At 44.4% G+C, this 26,415-nt stretch overlaps 2 protein-coding genes across 3 annotated transcripts in view; one reads left to right on the top strand and one right to left on the bottom strand.

Annotated features, from left to right (window-relative positions):
* The window catches only part of B4GALT7 (beta-1,4-galactosyltransferase 7), a 73,108-nt gene extending 65,791 nt beyond the window's left edge, over positions 1-7,317 (top strand). For both annotated transcript variants that reach the window (XM_078652740.1, XM_078652741.1), the window contains one exon: positions 6,657-7,317. In XM_078652740.1, the coding sequence (XP_078508866.1) occupies positions 6,657-6,812 (156 nt within the window). In that variant the 3' untranslated portion in view covers positions 6,813-7,317. The remainder of the gene's footprint in view (positions 1-6,656) is intronic.
* Positions 7,184-26,415, bottom strand: part of LOC144768795 (rab11 family-interacting protein 1-like) — a 490,744-nt gene continuing 471,512 nt past the window's right edge. Inside the window, exon 6 of the mRNA XM_078652739.1 lies at positions 7,184-7,239. The gene's annotated coding sequence lies outside the window, so the exon portion shown is untranslated. The remainder of the gene's footprint in view (positions 7,240-26,415) is intronic.

Raw genomic sequence — 26,415 nt, 5'->3', positions numbered from 1 at the left:
TACGAGTGGGTGTATTCTCAGATAGATTTCTTCACAGATGCAGGAAGACTTTCCCTCCAGGTATTACTAATGAGGAATGCCCTTTTGATATACTGGACAGAGATGTATGTGTACGCATTTCCTGTAATGTATTTGATTTATCAGTAATAAAGTATAAAACTGGAAAGCCAGGCTCGTTCTCAAAGCTCCCGATTAGCCACACCAGTGGTGCACCAACCTTCTACATCTGTTGGAGAGACCACACAGGAGACTCTTTCAGTATTTCCTCCCTTAAATAAGCAGTTTCACTTTTACAGCCCTCTGAGTTTCCAGGCTAATTTTCTACATTGTTCTGCTTTCCTTTATTTCTTTAAAAAAAGGTTTATAAAGTGTTTTCTCATCCTTTTTCCCCCTAATTTGTTTTTATAGAAAAATTAAATCTGACCAACATTTTCTTTTGAGAAGCGATATTATGTACTTAGACGCACGCACATATGTTTAATATATATATATATATATATATATATATATATATATATCTCAACTGTAATGTTTTAATTGACAATTATACCTAGGCTGTCCGGTTTTAGGTTTAAACCTATAACAACTGATAAATCCCCACTGGAAGGGAAATAGCCCTCACCAGTGTAAACATATAAACACTGGAAAAAAAACCTGCACAACCACAAACTAAATGCCATTCAAAGAAAGGAAAAGGAGAGTGAAAGAGTCATTTTTAGGTCTCGGCTAGTAACGCGCTGAAAGCGCGTCCTCGCCAGAGAACTATAGTCGGCGCCTCAGCAGTCTGAGAACGCCGAAGTGAGACAAGACCTGGCCGCGCGCAGCGTTTCCCCATAGGATAACGTTGTGCGCGCGGCCAGGTCTTGTCTTCACAGCATTGCAGGGCAGACCGGATCGCGTCGCGTGCCTCTCTGGAATGCAGGGGGAGTCTGCAGAGGGGCGCACGGCGCTGTTCACGAGGCGCGCGGCGCTCACTTTCCGGATTCCTTGGTTTTATTCAAATCCCGTTATCGCATATTTCCTAAAAATCACAGCTGGCCGTCACAGCGGGCAGATGTCAGGCCCAGCGAGCACAAGTGTCAGCCCCATTGTGTGCGTAGGACGGAATACACAGGATATATGCAACTCCTCCGACACACCAGATGGAGCCTGCCCCTCGTGCACAATCGTGTGCGCCTACCGCGAGTGGCTAATGGGTGGCATCTCTCAAAGAAAAGTCAGCGGACCCTTAGTGTGTCACCCACCAATACTTTCAAGATGTAGCTCCTACATTAAAAAAAAATGTTTACGTACTCTGCTCACGCCGCACAAACGTGCTCGGAGTCCAATCCCAGACACTTAATCTCTTTGCATGTCAACCCATCTTCACAATGAAACCTTCACAAGCTCCTACATTTCACCAAAAGTCGGAGACAAAATGCTGAGCGGCTCCGTGCTGCGCACGAGAAGCCGGGCCGCTTTTCGAGGTCCGTTCCTGGAAAGATGACCTGGAGAGGGGGCTTATCTAGCAGGGACGGCTGTGGAATCCATCAAATGATCATAGGGCCCCCTTCCCCACCCACCACGCCCCCCGCGATCCATCATTAAAAGGTCATTTGCTATGTGTCATTGCTCGATTTCAATTTTTTTTAAATCTGCGAATGAATACCCGGGGTGTCTGCAGCTATTTATCAGGTGTCTAAAATATAGAACACATGAAGAAAGTTATATGGATGACATTTCATTTTGCAATGCCGAGTGCTGAGACCGTGTTTATAACACACGTACAGGATCACAAGACCAACGCTGGGCCCTGTTTGTTAGCTATTTCCACCCACCTGCATGGAACCCATGGGCGGCAGTGGGGTGCCCACAGATATACCACCCGTTATATTTCGGGGCCTCGGGGTGCCCACAGCAATACCACCCGTCCCATTTCGGGGCCTCAGAGTGCCCACAGCTATACCACCCGTCCTATTTCGGGGCCTCGGGGGTTCCCACAGCTATACCACCCGTCCTATTTTGGGGCCTCCACTCAATCCTTGCGCCTTCTGCGCTACCACCGTGCACAGGCACGCAGAGAGGCTTCTTGCAGAGGATGCGCTCTGAAGTGGCCGCACAGCGACACGTTCAGCACCACGGAAACCCCAGAGGAAACAGATGTAAACATTTCCACAGTCTTCCTCGCTGAAGTACGTGAGTGCGCCTTGTGCTGGGAATGTAAACATGCCTCTGTTTACAAGTCCGGGTCGGGCCCTCTGCCCTCCGGCTTGTGAAGCAAAGGCTGACTCGGGGAGCCGACCCCTGGGCCGGGCACAGGAGCACCACCGTGGCAGTGGGCCGGGAGATAAGGCCAGTGCGTCTGTGGAGATAGCAAAACCCTCTGGGGGTGGGTGTGCGTGCGAGTTTATACAAGAGGCAGACAGGCATACTTACGGGTTCAGATGCACACACGCATGCCTGTGCGCCCACACACGTGCATAAACACAAGGTGGGTCGCAAACACAAACAGGCCTAGTCTATTACACACACACTCCCTCTCTGCCGCACACATCCAGTCGATCTCCACACACATCACACACTTACAGCCACATGAGTACTTTCAGATTCCAATGTCTAAGCCAGATAGATGTACACTCTCACCGGAGCGTTCATCTTTGTGTCTGTATCCATGCGTTTCAATTCGTGTGAAAGCATATGTACCGGATACATCCGCTCCACACACGAACGGGTCTATATAGGTCCAGATACAGATGAATATAACACTGTTTATACATATCTGTAACTACAAAGGAGAGAGACAGGAAGAGGAGGGTACGGACCCACCACCACCACCACATCCACCACCACCACCACATCCACCACCACCACCACATCCACCACCACCACCACCACCACATCCCCCACCACCACATCCCCCACCACCAAATCCCCCACCACCAAATCCCCCACCACCAAATCCCCCACCACCAAATCCCCCACCACCAAATCCCCCACCACCACCACATCCACCACCACCACGTCCACCACCACATCCACCACCACCACATCCACCACCACCACATCCTCCACCGCCACATCCACCACCGCCACATCCACCACATCATCCACCACCACCACATCCACCACCACCACATCCACCACATCTATGTGTGTGTGTGTGGCTCTGTGTGTGTGTGTGGCTCTGTGTGTGTGTGTGGCTCTGTGTGTGTGTGTGTGTGTGGCTCCGTGTGTGTGTTTGTTTGCAAATGCAATAGGTCTCACATTTGCGAGAGATTAAGCATATTTCTGCCCTCCTCAGGGTGTCTCCTGGCATGAACTCGCATTTGCGTCATCATTCTTTCACTATCACTGACTGTCAGATAGTTATAACGATTGGTTGTAAGTCTTGCTTCAATCTTTGTTCTGTGTGTATTTACTCTTTTTTTCACTAGACCTCCGGTTTCCTTGTGTTATTTATTATAAATGACAATGCCATTTATTTATCTGTTTTCAAAACAAACACATACATAAAAAAATTGTCATTTACAATGCCAATAGCTCTAACTTTTGCAAAGGCGAGACCGTTGCATTGTAAATGCTTGTTATTTCTTCCTGAAGGGGCCAATAAAATGTAATGTAGCAGTAAGAAAAACTGGACTAACATTATTCTGCTTGAGTTTTGTTGTTCAGGGATGTCACAAAATTATTGTTTCTTCCTTTTTTCAGTTTTGTGGTCTTTGGTCTAAAGGGGTTAGAAGCATGTTTTTATTTATTTTAAAAAACTGTAGATAATCGGGAAATATCAAAATCATATTTGATTTTTTGGCTACGTTTGAGTCTTTCACTGATAGGAAAAATGTTGCTCTCATAAGAATCTTTCCTAATATGTACTGTCACATTTACCCACGAGAATGGATAAACACCCTTGAACATCAGTCCCCTTTTCTAGTGAGTCAGTATTGATAGTGGGTGATTTGCCAAACACCACAGGCTTTAAACATTCAATGCAAGGTATAGTGACAGGTATATGTGAAAATAGTGCAGTCACAAAGAATCTGGGATACTGGTGAAAACATGACACCAGAATTTTGGAAAACATGGAAAGCAGTGTCACTTGGAAAGCTGCTGCAAAAAGTTTTTACAGAGTTCAACAAAGATTGGAGTGATATTGTTTGTATTTGCAGTGATTCAGCTACGTATATGAAAAAGATGTGTGATGACCTGTCAAAATCGATACCTGAGCTGAAGTGCTTCCCTGTAAGAGATCCTTGCCACTTGTTAGATGATATGCTGAAATTATCTTAACAATCTTCAGAGTTAATGAAGAACGCTATTGACTTGGTAGGCCATTCTCGTGCACTGTTTTGTTATGCGTGGAAACTAAAACGCAAATATTTCTCATGTTGTGCTTTGTGTGGCATCAAAGAAGGTGTCATCACAATGGTGTCACTTTGCTGGTGGTGCTCAGTCCTAGAGGCCATGAATGCTATATTATCCATGTGGCAACCGTTTACAGAACTTTTGCTGAGTGATGATGCCTCAAGAAATGGGAGGATCTTTGGTCACATATTGATAGTGATTTGAAAAAAAAATACATTCTACTGCATACTTCTATTTTTGCAGGAAAGCATGACTGCTGTAGTGGACATAATAAAAAACGAGTCTGGAAACACCTTTGTCTACCAAGTTTTCAGCATAATTGGTGTAGATGTGAAACATCTCCTTGAGAGTAGGCTGGGCAACACTTTTAGTGATTTTGGCACTGCAACATGTTCCATGTTAGAGTGCTTACCACTTGGTAATCAAAGAAATGTTGAGGAGCAATTCAGGAACATTTATTTGACAATGTTTGAGAAATAGCTCTTCACCAACCATGGCATTTGAAGTCAATGAAACCTCACTGTGGGACTCTGCACAAGTTATAGATCCCTTCCGTAAAGGGCAATGTTCTCCGGTTTCAAAAGTGCTGCCTCATTTTTGACCGCTTCAATGACTCTTGAGGGCATATGCGCCCAGTTCACCTCATACGTTGCAGAACTTGTCGCAGAAAATCACAATCTTCAGGTGCACCAGTATTGGCATGGAAAGCTATGTCAGTGGCCAGAGTTAGCAAATTGTGTACTGGCTATTTTGGCGTTGCCTGTCTCAAGTGCCAATGTTGAGAGGGCCTTTTCACAGATAAAAGTTTACATGGGAAGGAAGGAAAGAGCGAGTGTGCATGACCAAAGACTCGCTGAAGAAGTATTGTATGGTGTACTATGATAACTTTGATTTGTAAAAATGTATTTGGACCTCATATACACTGTCTATATACTATGCACTATCAGTGCAGAAAGCAAGCAATGGCAAAAGGTTCCATAGACACAGAAAAAACTCTTTCTGTAGTTTTTAATGGCTGATAACCACTGTTTTTAAAGATATTGAAATCACTTAAAAACACTGAAAACCCCCCACCAGAATTTACCTAAAATTGAAACTGAAAACAGGAAAGCCTAATTATGCCTAACTATAATCTTACTTTAACCTTCACTGAAAAAAAACAAAGGTTAAAGTAAGGTTATAGTTGGGTATAATTGTCAATTAAAATGTTACATATTAAACTCGAAAAACACAGCGGCCATGGGGACAGGGTACCCCTCCTACCCCTTATATTTTTTTTCATCTCAGGACAAGGGGTCCGAGTCCATGAGTCCTAAAATGGGGGCCGCAACATTTCTTTTAATGTTGTGGCCAGCCAATCACTGTCCTCGGTTATGCCGGACCATTGGCGCCGCTTAACCAGCCAATATATATGCCTCATCTGCCGTATAGTAACTCTGTACTCTCTCTGTAGTACTGCGCTGCAAGATATCTATACATTTTTAGGCTGCATTTTTCTGATGTCAGATGAATGGATTTATAGGAAATCACTAAATGCAACTTTTCAGGGGGAAAGATCTAGCTTTCTGCCAAATTTGGTGCAATTCCGTTCAGCCGTTTTGTCTGTATGATTGTTTAAATTTCCGATGATATACTGAATGGGGAAAACATGTCCCCTCCCCCCTTTTTTTCCTCCATCCCCCCTTGACACGTCACCCTTCAAATTTTTGTGAAGGCATTTAGATAACCTGGCTGAGATTTGTTTGAGAAAAATGCTGTGAAGATTTATCTAATGCCGCCAAAGTTATGGGCTAACAAAAAAATGTATTTCCTGTGGAAACATGGTCCTAACTATAACTACCCACTGACTTCTGCCACGGGGTGATATATAACCACTTTTCCTTATCGTGGACAATAGGAGATAACTTCAGACACACATGCTGAAGGCAGAAGATACTTGTAAACTTTTTCAATAATTCGACTTGAACCACAAGTTGGCAGGAGTGTGCAAACCATGTGAACCCATTAAAGATTCCATACTGTTTTTTAATTGTATTGTAGCCTTTATTTTAAATTGTGGCTTCCAATTGCATTTTCGGATCAGTAGCATGCTACATTGTGGGTAACTGCATGGTTGGTTGAGTGTTGTATTTGTTGTGATCCTATCTGGGGACATTTTTGGTGCCCTAAATTAGGAACCAGATAGGTGCTCTTATCTTGGGGCACAATGCCTTGTAGTGTGATAGAGGAGGATAGGCAAGAAAAAAATATTTGTAATTATCTGATAGTTATAATGTACACTGCAGGTTCATTCACCCTTTCTCTTCTTTCCTCAGGAGCAGTTCAAGGTAGATCGGGAAGGCGGTCTCAACAGCGTGCAGTACACGGTGGCATCTCGCACCGAGATGACCATTCAGGGAGCTCCATGCACAGTGCTCAACGTCTTGCTCGATTGTGACGTTAACAAAACACCATGGTGCTCTTTTGGCTGAATTCAGAGATGGATTTTATTTTTGTGGACATTAAGAAGGCAGGCTTCCAGCTGTGATGAGGGAGTACTTTGCGGAAGTCATGACCTTGTGGGGTTATAAGACATCTTCTGATATTGAGTTGCCTCTGTAACACAGCATGCAAGCGCCAAAGGATCTTGGTACCAGACTGTGTAGAGTACAGAAGAACGTCCATACAGCTGGCGTGGTATGGAAAGCATGTGTGTGGCAGTCCAAGAGCCAGTACTGGCCTTTTACACCTCGCTATGAATCTGTTCTCTATGGTGTTCAAGGTGTGACGTCTCGAAGCCCTGCCTGGTACTGTAAAGTGAGGGACACTTGGACGATGTGAGATTGTGGGCATTCCTGCAACTTCCCTTTTGTGGACAGTGAAGGCACTGTATCTGCCGTGCACAAGATGGAGTCCCAGCTAGAATAAAAGACAATTGTGAAATTATATGATGAACTGTAAATTTATTGCTGCTATACACTTAAACGTTGGCTCTCACAGTGATCTGTGCATCTTCTTATTTTCCCTTAAAAATGAGTACTTCACCACTGCAATGCAAGAAGCTACCCCCAGCAGCTATTCAAAAGCATTCACTAGCCTATACATATTTTGCCTAAATTCCTTAGACAACACATTTTAATAGTTCATTAAGAACTATGACACTTCTGCATTTAAATAAAATGTATGTATTCCTTTGTTGTACTTCATAAAAGTTCACAGCTCCTCTTACATTCACCCTCGATGACAAACTCAGCAGACCAACCCGTAATCTTTAATGCCTTGCTCAGACCAGTTTCAGAAAGCACCAATAGGAACATTTGCTCACCTCTACGAGCAGGGCTCATCTAGCCATCTTGAAATTCAGGCTTTTCCGTGCTAGGCTACACGCTAGAGGGCTGGTTCCAGAGCTTTATGGGCAGGCATAATCGAACTCTGGTAGCCCCCCTAGCTTCTTGGTGGCTGCAGCCCGCTGGCAAACCCTGCCACCATTTGAGCAAACTGAGTCAAAGGAACACCATTTTACAGACCAGTTGTTTTTCCAAGAAGCAACCTGCAAAAGGATGCTACAACACGTGCATGTACGCAAATTCAGAAGACTTCATCTGCTAGTGACTAGAGAAGGATTCTGCAGCTGAAGGTGCAATGTACCTCTGCACAGGGGGGGGAATGAAAGCACACCAGAGGAAGGAAGAAGCAAAGTTTTCAGTCTGTCTCTGAAGTAGAGTTCAAAGCAGCCAGCAGGTTGGCCAGTCGTGGGTGGGCAGGCCTGCAGGTCCAAGTTTCAGAAGCTTCTGCCCTTGCCTGGTACCTAATGCTTTCTGGTCGACGGAGAAGGTTGGAAGTCGGGATGAGCACAATATTGACAACGGTGCTTGCATTGCAATGTCTCTTAAATAGGCCATTTGGGTTTCTAGCATGCCAAAGTGGTGTAGGTACTCAGGCTAATAAATTCTGGCACGATTCCCAATGTAACAGATCAAGGTAATATGGATAATTGCTTTGCAATTGGTGTGTAAATGTCATGGATATAAGGTTTCTGGAATCACATGGTGCTGTATATACCTGGAAAATCAGGATACTTGCATAACAAAGGTAATTTAGAGGATGACCATATGGAGTCTGGCATGCAGTGTTCCTTAGCAGTCTACCTCAATGTGGTTTCTGGCATGGTAATGGTGTCTTATGTACTGGGACACTGTAGAAACTGCCACGGCAAAGCATGGCTTTCAAAGTGAGGCAATGTAGATATAGGTATCTTGCCATTACCTGTAACAAATTGAATAACTCTAGTATCTGAGGCCGGAGCCTCTGAATGTAGGAATATTTGTATTGATCGGTTAATAAAAACTGATTAAATAATGAAATGTACATAACATTAGGAGACCCAATATAACAAAAATAATTCTACTAATACAATATTAAAATGCAAATCTGGATTTGCTCTGCTCTATGAAGCGGATATTTGTCTACAATGAGCGAGCATATCTGCTACAGGCAGAAGTTTATTCACATCAGTAATAAACTTTGTAAAATTACGAGTTGCCTGCGTGTCGTCGCTACTGAAATAGATTGCTGTCCCCTCTCTACAGGTTCTAAAGACTATTTCTTCCAAAAGACGGTCTTTAAAAACAGAACTCTGTGTCCTCCGTGCTGAAAAAAAGCATAATGTCATATGCTTCCTCCGTACTTTTACAGCCTACATGCTGCACTTGACTTGCTTTTCCAGTTCAATCTATATTCACCAATAATACAGCAAAGCACATCTTAAAAAATACTTTGAGGTGAGATTGACTCCATCAGAAAGGGTTGAATGAGCCCTTGGTAAAAGAACTGTAAAATTAAGGCCACAAACCGCAGAATCTAACTGAAAAGCTTTCAGTCGCGTATGAGCTTTTGAAAAGGCCTTCAAATACATTAACGATTTGAATTGCAATAGGTCTCGCATTTGTGAGATATTGAGCTAATGGCATTGTACATAACAATGCCTTTTAGTTGTGTTTTTAGAACCTGCAAGGAACGACTATAAGTACAAAGTGCACATAAATAAATGGTATTGTAATTTACAAAACCAATAGGTCAAAGTTTCCAAAATGCGAGACCTATTACATTGACAATATTTTAATTCTGTTCAGAAACTGGAATAGATTTTGGTGATGAGGGGCAGGCAGCCGGGAACAGAGGCTATCTGTGAGAAGCTGAGGCTGAAATGTATGGGACTGAATGTGCAGCAGAAGTCAGGGGGCTGTGAGCAGAAGTAGGAGTGGATAGGTGGAGTTAGCTGAAGCTAGGAGGGATGGGCCAGGATCTTCGAATGAGATCCAGAGTGGTGAAATGCCTCACCTATTATAAATTCTGATTCTCTGATTAGCTTAATAGATTTTGCAATGCTTCCAAGGGCTATCGCTGCCGCTAGGGGAGCAGTCCCGTATGATCAGTGGGGCAGCATGAGGGAAGCAGCATGCAAGGCACAGCGAGCCTGGCTTGGCAGAGTGTATCAGTTAGGCGAAGCACCGGAACCCCAGAGCTGGCCTAGCTGCGGCTGCTGCCTCTGCGCCCGGTGCTGTCCCTCCCACCCAAAACAAAGTGTCGACGGAATCGCTCCTAGCAACATCGTTAAAAAAATTTTTTTAAAACAGGCTGCCATTGTCCCAGTCTGCTGGCAAAGTAAACGTGCCCATGGCGTGCTGAACATAAAAAAAAAAACAAGAAGCGGCCGCTATTATCCCGGGCGGCTTGAAAAGTGAAACTTGCCATGGCGCGCGAAACATAAAAAGTGCTGCTTGGCTGAGGGGAGTTGATGTCACAAGGAATGCACACTTCTTGCTTTTACAAATAAAATATATAAAGGGTTGTGTCCACTGTAGTTAAAGTGGACCCACCGCCATTAGTAATAAAAATATAAAAGAGTGCTGCGTTGTAGGAAAGCACGCCGTGGATGGAATAGTGGAAAATCATTAAAGAAAATAGTGCTCACAGACTAGATAAAACAGACCTGGTAACAACACAAGTAAAAAGTCCAGTCCTCATGGGAGGTTACAAATGTAGACAAGGTGGTACTAAGGACGTACTACAAGCCTATTCATGAATCAAAAGCAATGATTTAGAAAGGACAGTAACAGGAGCCAATTGAAAAGATGGGTGGAAAATGGGTGGAGCTTCAAATTCATACCTGAAAACAGCATGCATTGCAGAGCAGCACATGCGCTGCCCAGGCCAAACAAGCATTGAAATAGCCAATAGGTCTCGCCTTTGGGACCTTATATGTGTTTAGCCATGCAACACTTGATGTTGTTGCACTAATTGGCTATGCTAGTGCTTGTTTAAACTGACTTGCATTTTAAAGGATTACATTTTTTTCTGCAACAAATGATTGCGTTTTGGTGGGTTTAATTTCGCACTGCATTCCGCTTTTTTCCTTCATGCATGGTATCTCTCTGAGTTGAAACAGCAATACACTAAGGACTAAAGTTGTTGGCGGAGCAGGACGCAGGGAGACTGTGTGACCATGCATTTTAATGAATGCCCTCTGCTGTACAATACGACATTAAATATGGCGAAAGCACCTTCACAAGCGTACTGGCTATTCCAAGTCACTGACTGGTGCAGGGAACAGTGATGTAATTATCTTGTTAAAAAAGCAATTACATTCTCCTGTGTATTATAAATGTCACTGAGTCCCGAGCTAAGGATAGCGGAGGCATGGGGCTTGACATGGGTTTTTCAGAGTCTGCAGAGGCAGGTTTGTCCATGGGTTGTGACGGTTCGTCAAGATACATAAGGTCCGTGTAGCAAAAATCTAGTGTTTGTTTCTTTTAAAGGTTATTGGTATAGCTGAAAAGTATGAAGACATTGAGGGGTGGGGGCTGGAAGAGATGAAGGGAAAAAAGAAAACACAATACAACTGCTTTAATTATATAAAACATCACCATAGTTTGGGAATGTTTAAGAGGAAAGGGAACGAGTCATTCAGTGGAGGAAGAAGTGGAGTAATTACATGACCACAGGAAAGCTAGGCTTTCAAAGCAGATTCGCGCATTGTGTGCAGAAAGCCGTCGGTGCACGCACTGCAGCTGTGCTGGGAGATTCCTGGGGGCGCCATTAAAGGAGGTCGCTCACGTCGGGGGGGGGGGGGGGAGTCTCTAAAGTGACTACCTTCATAATCACGGCTCAGCCCCTTGCTGATTCAGTGCAATCAGAAACGCGAAAATGAATAGGGGTTTGCTAATATTCATGGTGCTTTTTTTATTTATTTATTTACAGGACAGCAAGTGTTGAAAGATATTTCAGTGCATCCAAGTGTAAAACGCTTCAGTGCAATCGGAAATAAGACAGTGAATTATGCACCAAGCGCGGACTGGCTAAGGGAATGAAATTATTAACGGTGCTTTTAAAACACACAAATGTTGAAAGATATTTCAGTAGATCGGGAAAGAGAAAGTAATTGAGCAGATAGAACGGACTGGATTGGAATATGTAAAATATTCATGTGCTGTAAGGGATGGCCACATCTTACCTCTAGGGTGCTGCGCTGCTCTAAAACTGAGAAGCTTGCGCCTGGAACGGGAGCTGAAATAAATAGGATTCAGCTAATCGGCAACGTGTAGCTGCGGGTGCTTAATTGTAAATGCCTGCAGGCTAATGGTAAATTGGACCCGGCTGGAGACGGCACAAAAGTTGGATTTCATTCAGCAGTGACCTGCATGCGAGGGAGCTTCATAAAATGACAAGGCGGCAAAAGTGAAAGCAGGGGTGCACGCGACGGCAAACACGCGAGCGGCAAAAGTGAAAGTAATCAGCACCAGATGGCGCCGGTTAATGAGATAACAAAGCCAAATGGCGGCTGCGCGTGTTCATGTGCACATGCACACAAGCTTTAGGCCAGGAAAAGCTTGTGGGTAGCACTTTGAAAAGCTGCTTACTAAAAGTCGAGCAGCAGCGCATGCGCTGCTCTGGGCTCAACCTAAAAATGTGGCCATGCAGGCTTGTCTTGCATCCAGTGCATCAAGCGCTTTAGAAATTTCTGTGAGCCATGGGTTGTTTGTTGGAGTTTTTATTTCATGCCAGCCAAGTGATTTCATTATATCATTGCCCGATTGTATGCTTTGGTTCCAAAACCGCAATAAGTTTCTTTGATAAACAGCCGACTAGCACAACACACAAAACTCAAGGCTAGTTTGCGACTGATTTCTGGAAAATTTCAAGTTGAATATTTCTGTAAAAAGATTATAAAACGTAGTTTCTAGTCTATTGGAGTAGTTTCCTCCGAAAGTCTCCAGACCATAAACCAAAGGGAATAGATTGGGCGTTTATAATATATCAAAAAGTGGGTGAACTTATGAGCAATGAAGACGGTTATCAACTTTTAATAGGGTGTAAGTTAAAGGCTGCTGCTTTTGATTTTAAGTATGTTATGGGAGTGGAGTGGCCACTCATCGCTTGCAGCCACGCACCTATATGATGAAATGGCACATATTTGTTGTATATGCAGGTGCCATATTTGTTTTATTCAAACCAACCACTATGACATTTAATTTTGAGGAATTTATCACTAAGTCGTTTTCTTTGCAGTATTTATACCAGGGCTGTTGAAGGCAATCCAGTGTTAGGCCTGATCTATTTAAAAGAACTTTGTCTGCATACTGCAGTACATACACATCCTTGCCTCTAAGTTTGATTGCTTGAGTTCTGCTGTTATGAATTTGTAGTTCCATTCTGCCACACACAGGCTGGACAACACGGGGCAAGTACACATCCTTGTTGCAGACATCTGTCTGTAGAAATTCTATTGGTTAACAAGTTCTCACCTAGCTTTACCTGCATCCACGGATTACTACAGTGACTGAATAGCTCTTAATAGTTATGGCAACATACTCCAGGCAGATGGCTTCCACCAAAGACTATTGTGGTTTATGCGTTCAAAGGAGGTCTAGAATTCACCAACGCAGGTGAAGAGCGGTTTCGAGTCTGCCCTGGTTATGTTATGTTAAGAGGGGTTTTATAAAGCGCACAGCTACTTTACTGAGTGTCCCTATGCTGGGTGAGTGAAGACTTAACATAAGAGGTGAGGGGGGAAGAATACTAGGAAGCATAGTGCTGAATTATTGCTGAAATAGCCACATCTTAAGAGCATTCCTGAAGGGGAGCAGATCCTGAAGAAGTCTCAGAGCAAGTGGTAAATTGTTCCATAGTTTTGCCACTTGGAACTGAAAAGAGTGTCCTCCTATTCGGGAGCACTTCGCCACCGGAGTGCAAACTAACGCCAAAGAGGCGGAACGGAGAGAGCGACGAGGGTGGTAGAACTGGACTCTTTTCCTTAAATAAGGGGCTCCAGAACCATGTACGGTCTTGAAAGCCAAAACAAGGGCCTTGAACTGTATCTGCTTGCGGATTGGTAGCCAGTGAAGAGAGTTCAGATGATCCGACACCCGGGTCCTAGGGCAAAGAGAAGGAAGAAAGAATAGCCCTGGCTGCAGCATTTTGCACCACCTGGAGGTGGGTAAGCAGATATTCTGGGAGGCCAAGACATAGAATATTCACATAATCTAGCCTAGAGCCAATCAGGGCCTGGACTACAGTTTTTCTGTGTGGGATCTGAAGTAGAGGCAGAAATTGTTTGAGCATTTTCAGGAAGCCAAAACACTGACCGGCCACAGTCTGAACCTGTAGCTTCATACTCAGAGAGTTGTTCAGTTTTACACCTAGATTTTTTACGGACAACACTGCGTTAGCCGGAGGGTGCATATCCTGAGGCCACCAGCTCTGCCCCAAGTTGTTAGATGGGCAACGAAAGAAAATGACTTCCGACTTGTTGGCATTACATTTAAGTTGATTCTGTTGGAGCCAGGAAAACACTGCAGAAAGACAGATCTTAATAGCTTCTCCCTCAAACTCTGAATCTTTGTCGCATGTAAAAAGTAATTGGTTATTGTCGGCATACAATACTATTTTAGCTCCATGCCACTCAGCTAGACTAGCCAGAGGAGACATGTACAGATTGAATAAGGTAGTGCTAAGGACAGAACCCTTAGGAACTCCCACCTCCAAAGGGGGGATGAGTGCAGAAAAAGGGGAGCCCAGACGGTCTGTTGGCACCCTGAAAAAAAAGAGGCAAATCATTTGAGTACCGTCCCATCAAAGCCAGACTCCTGGAGTCTCATTAGGAGTCTGCTATGAGGGACGGTATTAAAAGCCGCCGAGAGATCCAGCAATATCAGCATAGCCTTACCGCCCCTATCCAAAACGTCCTTAATAGACTCTGAAATTTCCAGGAGTGCTGTTTCGGTGCTAAAATTTCGGAAAAACCCTGATTGACTTTGGTGCAAAATATTGTTAGTCTCTAAAAAGGCAGAGGTGACAGAGTGAACATATTTTTCCAGTACTTTGAAAAAGGCAGGAGAGATATGGGCCTATAGTTAGCAGGTGTCTCAGGATCCATGTTCGTTTTTTTTCAGAAAGGGAAGTATGTGTGCTTTCTTCCACTTGACAGGGATACACCCCTGCTGCAAGGAGGTGTTCAATATCTGATTCACATAGGGATTAATGGGCATGGCTATAGCTGCCAAAATAGACGCAGGACAGGGATCAGATGAAGCGCCTGATTTCAGGTTCTTCAGAATGCCTAATGAAGTTGCCAGCGGCAGAGGAGGGAACTCCGTAAGGAGAGGCACAACGAGACAAGGGGAAGAATGAGAAAGGCCGCTGTCCAGATTGTTAGCCCCAGGGGCGGTAGGAAATGTATCCTGAATTTTTCTGATTTTCTCAGCAAAAAAAGTGCCTATCTTATCCACCCAGAGTGCAGAGGAAGAAAAAGTTCTAATTATTGCCTTGGGAGATGAGAATTCCTTTACTATTTTAAAAAATCTCTTTGTTGGTATACCCCGCTGCATCTATTCTTGAAGAAGAAAGATTTTTTCTCTTCTAGAATGAGTTTGTGATGAGACTTGAGAGCTTGTTTATAGACAATTTTCTCCCTTATCGCAAAGTTCTTCCGACCGAGCTCTCTCAAGTTTTTTGCAAATACTCCTACTTTCTTTCAGAGCAGGAGTAAACCAGGGAGCAGAGACACAGGAAGAGTGAGCAGGGCGGGAAGAAAGAGGGGCCAGCTCTGCTGCACGGAGCAGTAGCGAGCTGTCGAAGGCAGTCACATCATCTTCCACAATTCCACTCAATGAAAGTGGATGGGACTCAAGGGCCCCCATCACCGCTTCAGGAGTGATGCAATAGTATGGTCTAAAGCTACCTATACGGGGCTTGCCATGGGTGTTTAAGGGTGCGATTTCTCGGTGAACTCTAAACTCCAGGAGAAAATGATCTGACCACACCTGAGGATGGGGGGGGGGCATCTATGTCCCATGTGGAAAACACCTGATCAAGAATATGGCCCTTTTCGTGGATCAGAGCCTGAAAAAAAGGGGTCAGTTTAAAAATATTCAAAGCATCCCTTAGGCTGGTGGCATCTGGAACTGAAACAGGCCGGTGGAACCCGGAGGTCGGTACACAAGTATGACGGCCATAGATTGATGGGGGGGATATCACTAGTTGAAACCATAAAGTTTCTGCACCAGCAACGTCTTCAATAGGGGGGAGCAAGCAGGAGTAAAGGCTTTTTAAAATGATGGCTATACCTCCACCCTTGCCACTCGGGCGGTCTTTCCTAACCATTTGGTAGCCCCCCGGAATAGCTGTGGCAACCGACGGATTTGAAGAGTCACAGAGCCAAGTCCCTGTTAAAAACAGAAAATCAGGGCCGACCTCTTCATGTTCAATCAATGTTGATGTGGCTATGATGTTATCTAGAGATTCCTTAGCTTTTCTGTCGGTTCGGAATCAAATTATTGTTGTAAGCCCCAAGTTGTTCTACTAGAATTGAGGCATAATATTTAACCTCCACATCTAGTGGAACAATCAGGCGATCATTGCTCGGGACTGAATTATCATCGTTTTATTAAGGTGGTACAAGATCGAGCAGTTTCATTAAGCAGGAACCATCCATGTTAAAGAACTCTTTTTAAAAAGTGTGTCAAACCACTGGACCCAGTAATTTGGAACATGTCTATAGATGCCAGGCGGCAGCACATTCGGGGCTGAAGCCCCATCTAACCTCCCTCATTAGATGACAACCCTTAGTTGTGCTACTGACCTCTAATAATCGTGAGTCTCACTGATTTGCACCAAACGTTAGCATGAAAGTTGTCTATTTCTGCAATTAAATTATAATTGTGATGTTCACTTCCCCATGCAATAGTCTTGGGCTTGATTTAACTAACATGACGCCTATTTCAACCAAATTTCCACAGGGATACTATTCCTTTCTAACTTCAGCACTGGTCCATTAACTGATATAGGGCCAGATGTACGACTGGCAAAATAGCGCCTCGCAAATTGCGAGTGTTTTGCGACTCGCAATTTGCGAGGTGCTATTTTGCATGCACAACAGTGTGTTTAACACTGTTTGCGATTCCCAGTGGGGTAACAAATTGCGAGACTCATGAATATTAATGAGCCTCTCGCAGTTTGCGAGCCCATTGGGAATGAAAGGCCTTCCCACGGATGGTGACCTGCTGGGCTCAGCAGACCACCATGTCTGTGGATTGCTTTTAAATAAAACAGCTTTTTTTTTTTAAAATGCAGCCCGTTTTCCTTAGAGGAAATCGGAATGCATTTATAAAAAAAAAAAAAAGTTAGAAAAAGAAACGTTTTAGTTTCATTTTTTAAGGGCAGACAGTGGTCACTGGGACCACTGCCTGCCCTTAAAAAATATTTTTGGAGCCAGTCACAAAGGGGAAGGGGTCCCCTGGGGACCTCTTCCCATTTGCAACTTCATTACCACCCTCTTGAAGAGGGGGGTCATTTGCGAGTGTTTTGCGAATGAAAAACATTCATACAAGGCTCTGCGGTCGCTATTAGGAAGGGATCGCCCCTTCCTAATAGCGTGTCGCAATACACTATTTTGCGAGTCGCAAAATTGTGTAAGTACATGGCCCAGGCTAAAATTGCATGCGCAAACTGGTCGCAAACCCGTTTGCGCATGCAACTTTACGTCGTGCATCTGGCCCATAGTTGCAATTCTTATGCAGGACCTCCAATCCTTCCCTACTTTGTCTCTTTGGCAGCCCATATTTCCTTCTTATATTGACTTTAAAAATTCTTGACCAATTATAAATTAAATTTGTTTGGGTTGGAACATTTTTTTTCTTTCCTAATGAATCGTCTTAATCTAATATTATATCAACAATTCTTAATATGTGAAAATGACTGCCAACGAAATTCTGAGGCCAATACCTATATTAAGTGGGCTGTTCATATGGACAGAATATAGAATCTGTCTGCTAGGGCGGATGATTCAAAGAAAAATAACAGATTTACAGCTCCAGGACCTGCTTTAATGACGACAAATGCATTACCCAGTCTAGAGAACCACTTTAGGCTCTTCAGCTGGTTGACCCCAAACGCTTTCCCCCCTTGCAAGTTCTTTATTAAATTGCTGGGCCTTTCTATGAGATAGCATTACTAGAGGAAAGTTATCCTTTTCCAAACTGGGAATGACTGCACGGTCCACAATTTAGAAAGGCAGTACGAGTCCTGATACTGAACAACAGATCTGACACTGGGTAGCCTCTCACACGGTGGCATGTCTCACCTGACGCAATTAAAAGCACTAGCCTTAAGTAACAATGATCATGCCGACCAGCTGGTATTTTCAGAAGTACTCTGGTATATTTGACTGGCGAGCATTGGCAAACTGGAATGGAGAGATGGCTCTGTGATTTTATTTTTCATTTCAGTGGAGACTGCACACAAGAGACTTAGTCCTACTTTCAGTCAGAGGCGATGTAATGAAAGATTGAACCATATTTTCCTGAATTACGAGGTCGGTGGGATAGGCTGTATGTACTAAAACAACCTTCAACCCCAATTATTATATGGAGGACGGTATCAGACCTGTCCCATCATGCATTGGTAGATAGGTACGTAGTGCATCCCTAATACCTACTAACATTAGTCTGGTGTGACTATAAATTACAGATCAGGCAGGCAAAATGGACACCCCATTGGCAGGTTTGGAGCATCGATGCATCTCCTCGAAATTCCTATGCAATTGGTGGGCCTACATAGTCTTAGGATAGCTGTTCAGCAATAATCAGTGCTCTGTCAGCTAATGCCGCATGGATCTAATGTACAGCTTCACATTAGGAACTTCACCTAAACAGGAGCCAGTACCACTGGACCCAGCAGGCCATGATCTATCAAATGTTCAGGTATAGGTCCATCTCTAAGATGGATGTCACTCTTTCTAGTAGAGGAAAGATTTCTATGTAACCTATGTCCAGAATGGCTATTTGGGATTAAAAGATTCTTCATGTAATCAAAGGAAAATAATGGAACCATGCTAAAAAAAAACAATTTTGACGAGGATCAATTTACTAGGGTTAGACTGGGTGTAGTCAGCTGTTTTTAGGAAGCAATTACCAGGCAACCTCTAATTAGGGATTGAAATGCAACTTCTGCAGCTGCAGACTGGCCTCTACCGAAGTGAGTATCTTTTTATAATACCTTCAGTGATCTGTTGAGTTCATAGATCAAACTCCGATATTAGTTGTGCATGTCCAGTACAATGAACCAAAGGAACCTCCTGTTATACTGAAGATCGGGCAAAAGGAAGTATGCGTACTGCAATATTTCTATGCCTGTTTCAAATGGATCTGGCTATAGTCATAGTTTGCCAGATGATCAAATCTCCTAAGCTGCATCCTAGCCATTCAGCCCAACCATGCAGAGTGGTCCTCCATATGCCATGGGAGGTTACTCCAAAAAGACAGTGGAACACTGCCTTGGCAGCATCCTAGCCATCCCTAACCAGCTATGCTAAGCGATTCCATATATAGTCTGGGGAGCTACTCATCGCCAACTGCCAAAATGTGCTGGCGCATTGGGCCAGCAAGCATGTGGTGCTGGGGGAGTGCAAGAACATGGTCCAGTAGCGTTATCCCTAATGTGAACAACGTCCTCAAATGCACACAAATTTATAATGTTTTGAAAAAACACCTCATGAACTGTTTCATTGTAATCTTTCAATAAAGTTTTATTTTGAATTTCCTTTGATTCTTGAATTTCTCAAATTGCCATGATGTTATTTTCACATCATTTATTTGCCCGCCTCCCCCGTTCCGATCCGAGGCCACCGAGGTCATCTGCGGCGTACCACAAGGATAATCACTCAGCCCCACCCTCTTCAACGTTTACATGAGCCCCCTCGCAGCCATCGCTCGCCAACACAACCTCAACATCATCTCCTATGTCGACGACACCCAGCTGATCCTCTCCCTCACCAACGACCCAACCACCGCCAGAACCAACCTTCACGAAGGGATGAATGACGTAGCCGAGTGGATGATGAACAGCTGCCTGAAACTCAACTCAGACAAGACGGAAGTCCTCATCCTGGGATCTTCACCCTCTGCCTGGGACGACTCCTGGTGGCCTCCCGCCCTGGGCAGCGCACCCAAACCAACGGACCACGCACGCAACTTGGGCTTCATCCTGGACTCCTCCCTCTCGATGACCAGACAAGTCAACGCCGTCTCATCATCATGCTTTAACATCCTACGCATGCTCCGAAAGGTCTTCCGATGGATCCCCACCGAAACCAGAAAGACGGTCACCCAGGAACTCGTCACCAGCCGACTGGACTTCTGGAACACCCTCTACACCGGAACCACAGCCAAACTTCAGAAAAGACTCCAATGAATCCAGAACGCCTCCGCACGACTCATCCTGGACATCCCGCGACACAGCCACATCTCCGGACACCTGAGACCCCTGCACTGGCTCCCCGTCAGCAAGAGAATCACGTTCCGACTCCTCACCCACGCACACAAGGCCCTCCACGACCTGGGCCCCAGGTACCTCAACAACCACCTGACCTTCTACATTCCCACCCGCCAGCTACGATCGACCAGCCACGCCCTCGCCACCGTTCCACGCATCCAAAGAGCCACCATGGGAGGAAGATCGTTCTCCTACCTGGCAGCCAAGACTTGGAACTCCCTCCCCATCCACCTCCGCCTGACCCAGGACCACCTCTCCTTCAGGAAGCAACTCAAGACCTGGCTGTTCGAGCAGTAGCGGACCCCCTTCCCCCAAGCGCCTTGAGAACCTCCGGGTGAGTAGCGCGCTATACAAATTTCGTGATTGATTGTGATTGATTGCTTTCAACACAAGAATATTTTTCTTTGCCCAATGCATTTCGGGCATTGAGCCCTTCATCAGGGGCTTCCGTTACTGTTAAGAAGAATATACACAACATGGTAAACATTCCTAAACATGGCATTTCACATTTAAATAAATAAATAAATAATATTTGAAACTGTGTTGCGTGGAGATGACCTTATGTCCCAAAGTGTGTATGAGTTTATGGAAAAAGTTTAAGTAAGGTGGATAGGCCGTAAAACCAAAGAGTGAAAAGACCGTTCATAAAATGCATGTCATGTAAAAGAAAAGACAAAAAATTATTTAACCTCGGGAAATTGCATAAACCAGAGTGTACTGGCATCGAAATGCGATGTTTAAAGTTACAACCGTAGTGTTTTAAAACAATACCAAAATGATTCTTACGTATTTCTCAAGAGTCATGAAAACGGAGCGTAATTTATCTGTAACACAATGATAAACAACAGGTGTTTTTAAGCTGGTGTAGGGTAGGGTCCTGATCTATTTTGTAGTTTGTATGGATGCCATGCACATGTTCATTTACACGGTTCGTATAAAATTCTGTGTCTAAAATGACAATGGTAATCTCAGAATTATTTGCCAGATTTTTTAAGGTGTGTTGTTCTTTGTTGTTACAGAAATGCACAACATTCGTATCTACATTTCATTCCAATCTATTAGATACGCAAGTATGCATCTATAAATTCATGAGGTCTCTAAGATTAAAACATTTCTTCTCTAATGTTCTACCCACACCAACGGAACCCAAATCAAAAGTCACCAATTGACATTGATGAAAATATTGGAGTGTTAATTACCACACGTGCAGTTTAACTGCGATTTCGTGAACAGATCTTTGACATATATAATAGTGGTTGTATGACACATCACAGATTCACAAGATGGCCTTTTTAGCCTTTATAGTATACCATACCCAGTCAGTATCACATGTTTACATTTATTCTTAGACACTCACTTTTTATATTTTTTCACCGTTTTACACCTTTAATCTACCGCAAATTAACCCCATGTGAACATCGATCTAATATGGGGACCACGATTCCCCAATAATACAAGTCCACAGTATTTAGTTTCTTTCTACGCATTCTCTAATGCATAGCCACCTGCATCCCACTAGCAATGCACCGATCGGAACCTCGAAACCACGTGGTTTCTTTCATTGAGGTTTTTTTCACGTTTTTTCATGTATTTTTATGGTCATGTGTAAACATGTTCCTCACTTCCGGGTCCAACGAGAACAGATTGCGAGTGCCAACAGACGCTCATCCATGTTAACTTTGTGGTAAGATCTGTTTTTTAATTTTTTCTGCAAGTAAGCGGTTATCTTACACGCTGAGAAACTGTTTTAAGCTTCGGCAAAGCGATACGAAGCCCGAGAATTGCTTGTAAGTGAGCGACATTATGTTCTTGTTAGAAATTTTAACGTTTGGCGTACGCCATCACACCAGCTTAACCCCTCCCATGCTGGTGACTGAACCGCTCCGTCACCAGCCACGGACGCGCTGTGCTGATGACGGAGCGGTTCCGTCACGGCCCGCTCGGCGCGGATTCCGCGCCTGCTCTGAACGTTCCATTGAGCGGGCGGGGCAGTGACGGAACCGCTCCGTCATAAGCACAGCGCACCCGAGGCTCGTGACGGAGCGGTTCCGTCACGAGCATGGGAGCGCCGCGTGGCTGCCCCACCCCCCTAGCGCTGCGGCGGCAATTGCCGCCGCAGCGAAGGGGTTAAAAACACCCGTTGTTTATCATTGTGTTACAGATAAATTACACAACGTTTTCATGACTCTTGAGAAATACGTAAGAATCATTTTGGTATGTTTTAAAACACTACGGTTGTTTGTAACCAATTTAGCCACTTGCTCAACTTTAAACATCGCATTTCGATGCCAGTACACTCTGGTTTATGCAATTGCCCGAGGTTAAATCATTTTTTGTCTTTTCTTTTACCTGACACGTATTTTATGAACGGTCTTTTCACTCTTTGGTTTTAGGACCTATCCTCTTAAACTTTTTCCATAAATTCATACACACTTTGGGACATAAGGCCATCTCCACGCAACACAGTTTCAAACATTAATGTATCTTTTTTTTACAAAAAAGTGTGAAATGCCATGTTTAGGAATGTTTACCATGTTGTGTATATTCTTCTTAACAGTAACGGAAGCCCCTGATGAAGGGCTCAATGCCCGAAATGCATTGGGCAAAGAAAAATATTCTAGTGTTGAAAGCAAATAAATGATGTGAAAATAACATCATGACAACTTGAGAAATTCAAGAATCAAAGGAAATTCAAAATAAAACTTTATTGAAAGATTGCAATGAAACAGTTCATGAGGTGTTTTTTCAAAACATTATAAATTTGTGTGCATTTGGAGACGTTGTTCACATTAGGGATAACGCTACTGGACCATATTCTTTTCCCTCTTACTCAGGAGGGATTACCAAATAGCACCGACTTACTTTGATCAACATTTGACCCACGTGACTACTGAAGGTGTGCGACTGTTCTTCATTGAATATGGAGTGCAAGAACAAACTTCCAGAGGAGAAATGTTTCTTTTAGATAGCTTCAGTCCGCTTGGTCTCAAAATCTAGGGGAGTAGAGAGGAAAGCACTCAGGCTCTGGAAGACTACATCTGCACTACTAAACTATCAGACGAAAGATGGATAGAGAGGAACTTGGGAGTCATGCACTGACAGCCTATGGTTCTTCGCCACCTGGCAATTAATGGCAAAGGCAGAAAAGGGCTTGTCTCAAGCTGTAAGTACTTGGCCCAACCAGGGCTCATTAAAGAGCAGCAGAGGCTGATAGGCAGATGAGGGAGGCAGATGAGGGAGTTTACAGAATTTCCATCAATAAGTGAGCCTTGCAATTTTCAACAGAAATAGGAAGTTCAATTACTTTGGCTGCATTGAAGATAACTGTCATAAAAAAGGTCACCTCCTCGAAGATGGATCAAAGAGACAGCCCAGCAAAAAAACGATGTAGCGGTTTTCATGAGTGTGATATGGAGGAAGAAGTTTACCGGCCTCATGATTCTCCTCGCCACTGTGGGAAACTAATGTCAGCAATGCAATCTGAATCAAAGCCAAAGAGGGCATCTATTTTAGCGAATATATGGCACATGGTAGAGGTTCACACAAGGGATTATTCTCAAAAGAGACTTTCTGTTGTTTCCACTTTACCCGAAGTAGACTGTGTGTTTCAGATAAAAGAAGTACACTCCAGCCGTCAGGGCCTTTAGCACTGACACCGCTACATGGCAACTAGCTAGGCCTGGCTTTGTCCCGGGTTGACTGGCATTGAGTCAGGGGCTACCGACGGCGGCTTCTTCAGGCCAGAAGGCCACCAGAGGGCGGTAGAGCGAAACAGAAGAGCTGAAGCGGCCACATAGTGTGGGTGAGCTGAGTGCATCAGAAACTCCATGTGCTGTCTTTCAAAAACCATAATTGGCTTTGAAGACTATATCAAGGTCGGAGTCAAGATTTGAAGCGGCAGAATTTCTCACGTGACTGGAAAAAAGAAACACCTAAGGGTGGAAGGCTCGAGTCTGTGGTGCTTCTTGTGATTTTATTTTTAGAGAAAATTTCTCCTTGGAATGCTGCGATGTAGAAGACCTACTAGCGGAACTAGTCCTAGAGTGGGAACAATCCAAACCTTTGTGGGTCTGAGCCATGAAGAGCTTGGCTTCCCTATATAAGATAGCCTTGCAGAACATGAAGCTACAGTCCAAGGAACTGAAGTCATGTTTGAGGCCGAGACCACACGGACAATTGTGGGCATCCAAGATTGACCAGCGTTTCAGACAGGAGTAAGTTTATTTGAGGCCTGATATTTTAGGGGCATGTGGCCTTATAAACTGGGGCCAATTTACTATTCTCACTCCGGTGGGGGCGTCCCTAGGGGCAGGTTCTAAACAGTGACTGGGGGGGGGGGGGGGGGGGGGGGGGAGAACAATAGTTACTTACCTGTGATCTGTGGTTCTCCAGTATTGGTGTCTTTCATAGATTCACATGCCTGATTCATTCCCCGTCGTCGGAGTGGGAGTCCCACGGTACATAAACAAGCAGTAATATGCTAGAATTACATTGGAAAAAACACTAATTCCCAACCAGGAAGTATAGTAGCACACGCTACCCTAGAAAAAACTTCCACCTTAGTGACTATCCCAGTCATTATGTATAGTCTAAAGTCCAGCCAATCAGGCGCCAGCACCCACTAGAACCTTCTCCCCAGAGGCTCAGGCTCTCAGATTTTCTCGCAGGAGTGTAGGTAAAAACCTCATAGCCTAAAAGCCTCTGAGGGGAGGTGGGCGGGTTGCATGTGAATCTATGAAAGACACCAATACTGGAGAACCACAGATTACAGGTAAGTAACTATTGTTCTTCTCCAGTATTAGGGGTGTCTTTCATAGATTCACATGCCTGAATCAGAGTAGCTAGCAGTACATATCCTTGCTGGGCAGACGCTAATGAAGCCAAGCTTGTCAGCAAGTAACGCATATAACAATGCAAAGTGAAAATACACATATCGTATTAAGCATAACATAATGCAATCATGGAAATATGTGTGAACAGAACATAAGAAGCGTCTGACAGCAGAAACAAGGAGGTGGGAAAAACAGAGGCTCACCTTAGTGAAACAGATTCCGTAGAACAGCTCGACCCACAGAAGTATCAGCCTCGCTGATTGACTCTAGACAGTAATGTCTGGTAAAGGTATGGCGACTAGCCCAAGTAGACGCTTTGCAGATCTGCTGAAGAGGGACTCCAGCAAATAAGGCCGTAGATGAAGAGACCGCTCTTGTAGAGTGCGCTCGGGGCGCTGACAGTAAAGGTCTCCCAGCCTGTGCATGGCAAAAGGCAATGGCAGCAGAGATCCATCTTGAAATAGTCTGTTTTGAAACTGCCTGCCCCTTACGAATCGCACCGTAGGTAATGAACAACTGGTCAGAAGTGCGTACATTAGACGTTCTTTGTAGGTAGAATTTAAGACATCTTTTAATGTCAAGCGAGTGTAACGCTCTTTCCGCAGGTGTTTGCGGGTCTGGAAAGAACGACTTAAGAACAATAGGTTCGTTCCGATGGAAATCCGAAGGTACTTTCGGAATGTATTTTGGATTTGTGCGAAGTATCACAGAGTCACTTGTGAATTGCAGGAAAGGATGATGCACAGTGAAAGCTTGGATATCACTAACCCTCCTGGAGGATGTTAAAGCCAAGAGCAGTGATACTTTCCACGAAAGGTACTTCAAGTCGGCCTTGTGGATGGGCTCGAATGGGTGACGCATGAGTTGAGCTAGGACCACATTCAGATGCCATGAAGGAGGTGGACGGCGTACAGGAGGGAACATTCTAAAGAGGCCTCTGAAGAATTGTTGGATAATCCTTGCTGAGTACAGAGAATTGGTCCCATCCTGTCGATATCTGGATATTGCAGCCAGAAACACCTTTAAGGTAGCATGAGACAGACCTTTTTGTGCTAACTGCAGGAAAAAAGGTAGAATTTCCTCAGGTTTTGCTGAAAAAGGGTGAACCTCTGCTGAACGGCACCAGATGCAGAAGCGCTTCCATTTCAGACTGTACGTCTTGATGGTAGCAGGCGCTCTAGCCTTGGCCAACACCTCTTTACAGTCCTCCGGGATGTTCAGGTGTGCGAACTCACGGTGTTCAGGAGCCAGGCCGCTAATCTCAGAGATGCTGGGTCCGGATGGAAGACTTGTCCTTCCTGAATGCTGAGCAAGTTCGGGATTGGATGTAACTGAATTGGCTTGCACTCTGACAGTAGGAGGAGCTCTGTAGACCAATATTGGCGCGGCCATCTGGGCGCAATCAGGATGAGTCGGCAAGGTTCCTTCTTCATCT

Source organism: Lissotriton helveticus, chromosome 7 (assembly GCF_964261635.1).
Source record: "Lissotriton helveticus chromosome 7, aLisHel1.1, whole genome shotgun sequence".
Lineage (NCBI taxonomy): Eukaryota > Metazoa > Chordata > Amphibia > Caudata > Salamandridae > Lissotriton > Lissotriton helveticus.
Note: the sequence above shows the minus strand (reverse complement) of the source record. Positions and strands in the feature narration are given on the sequence as shown.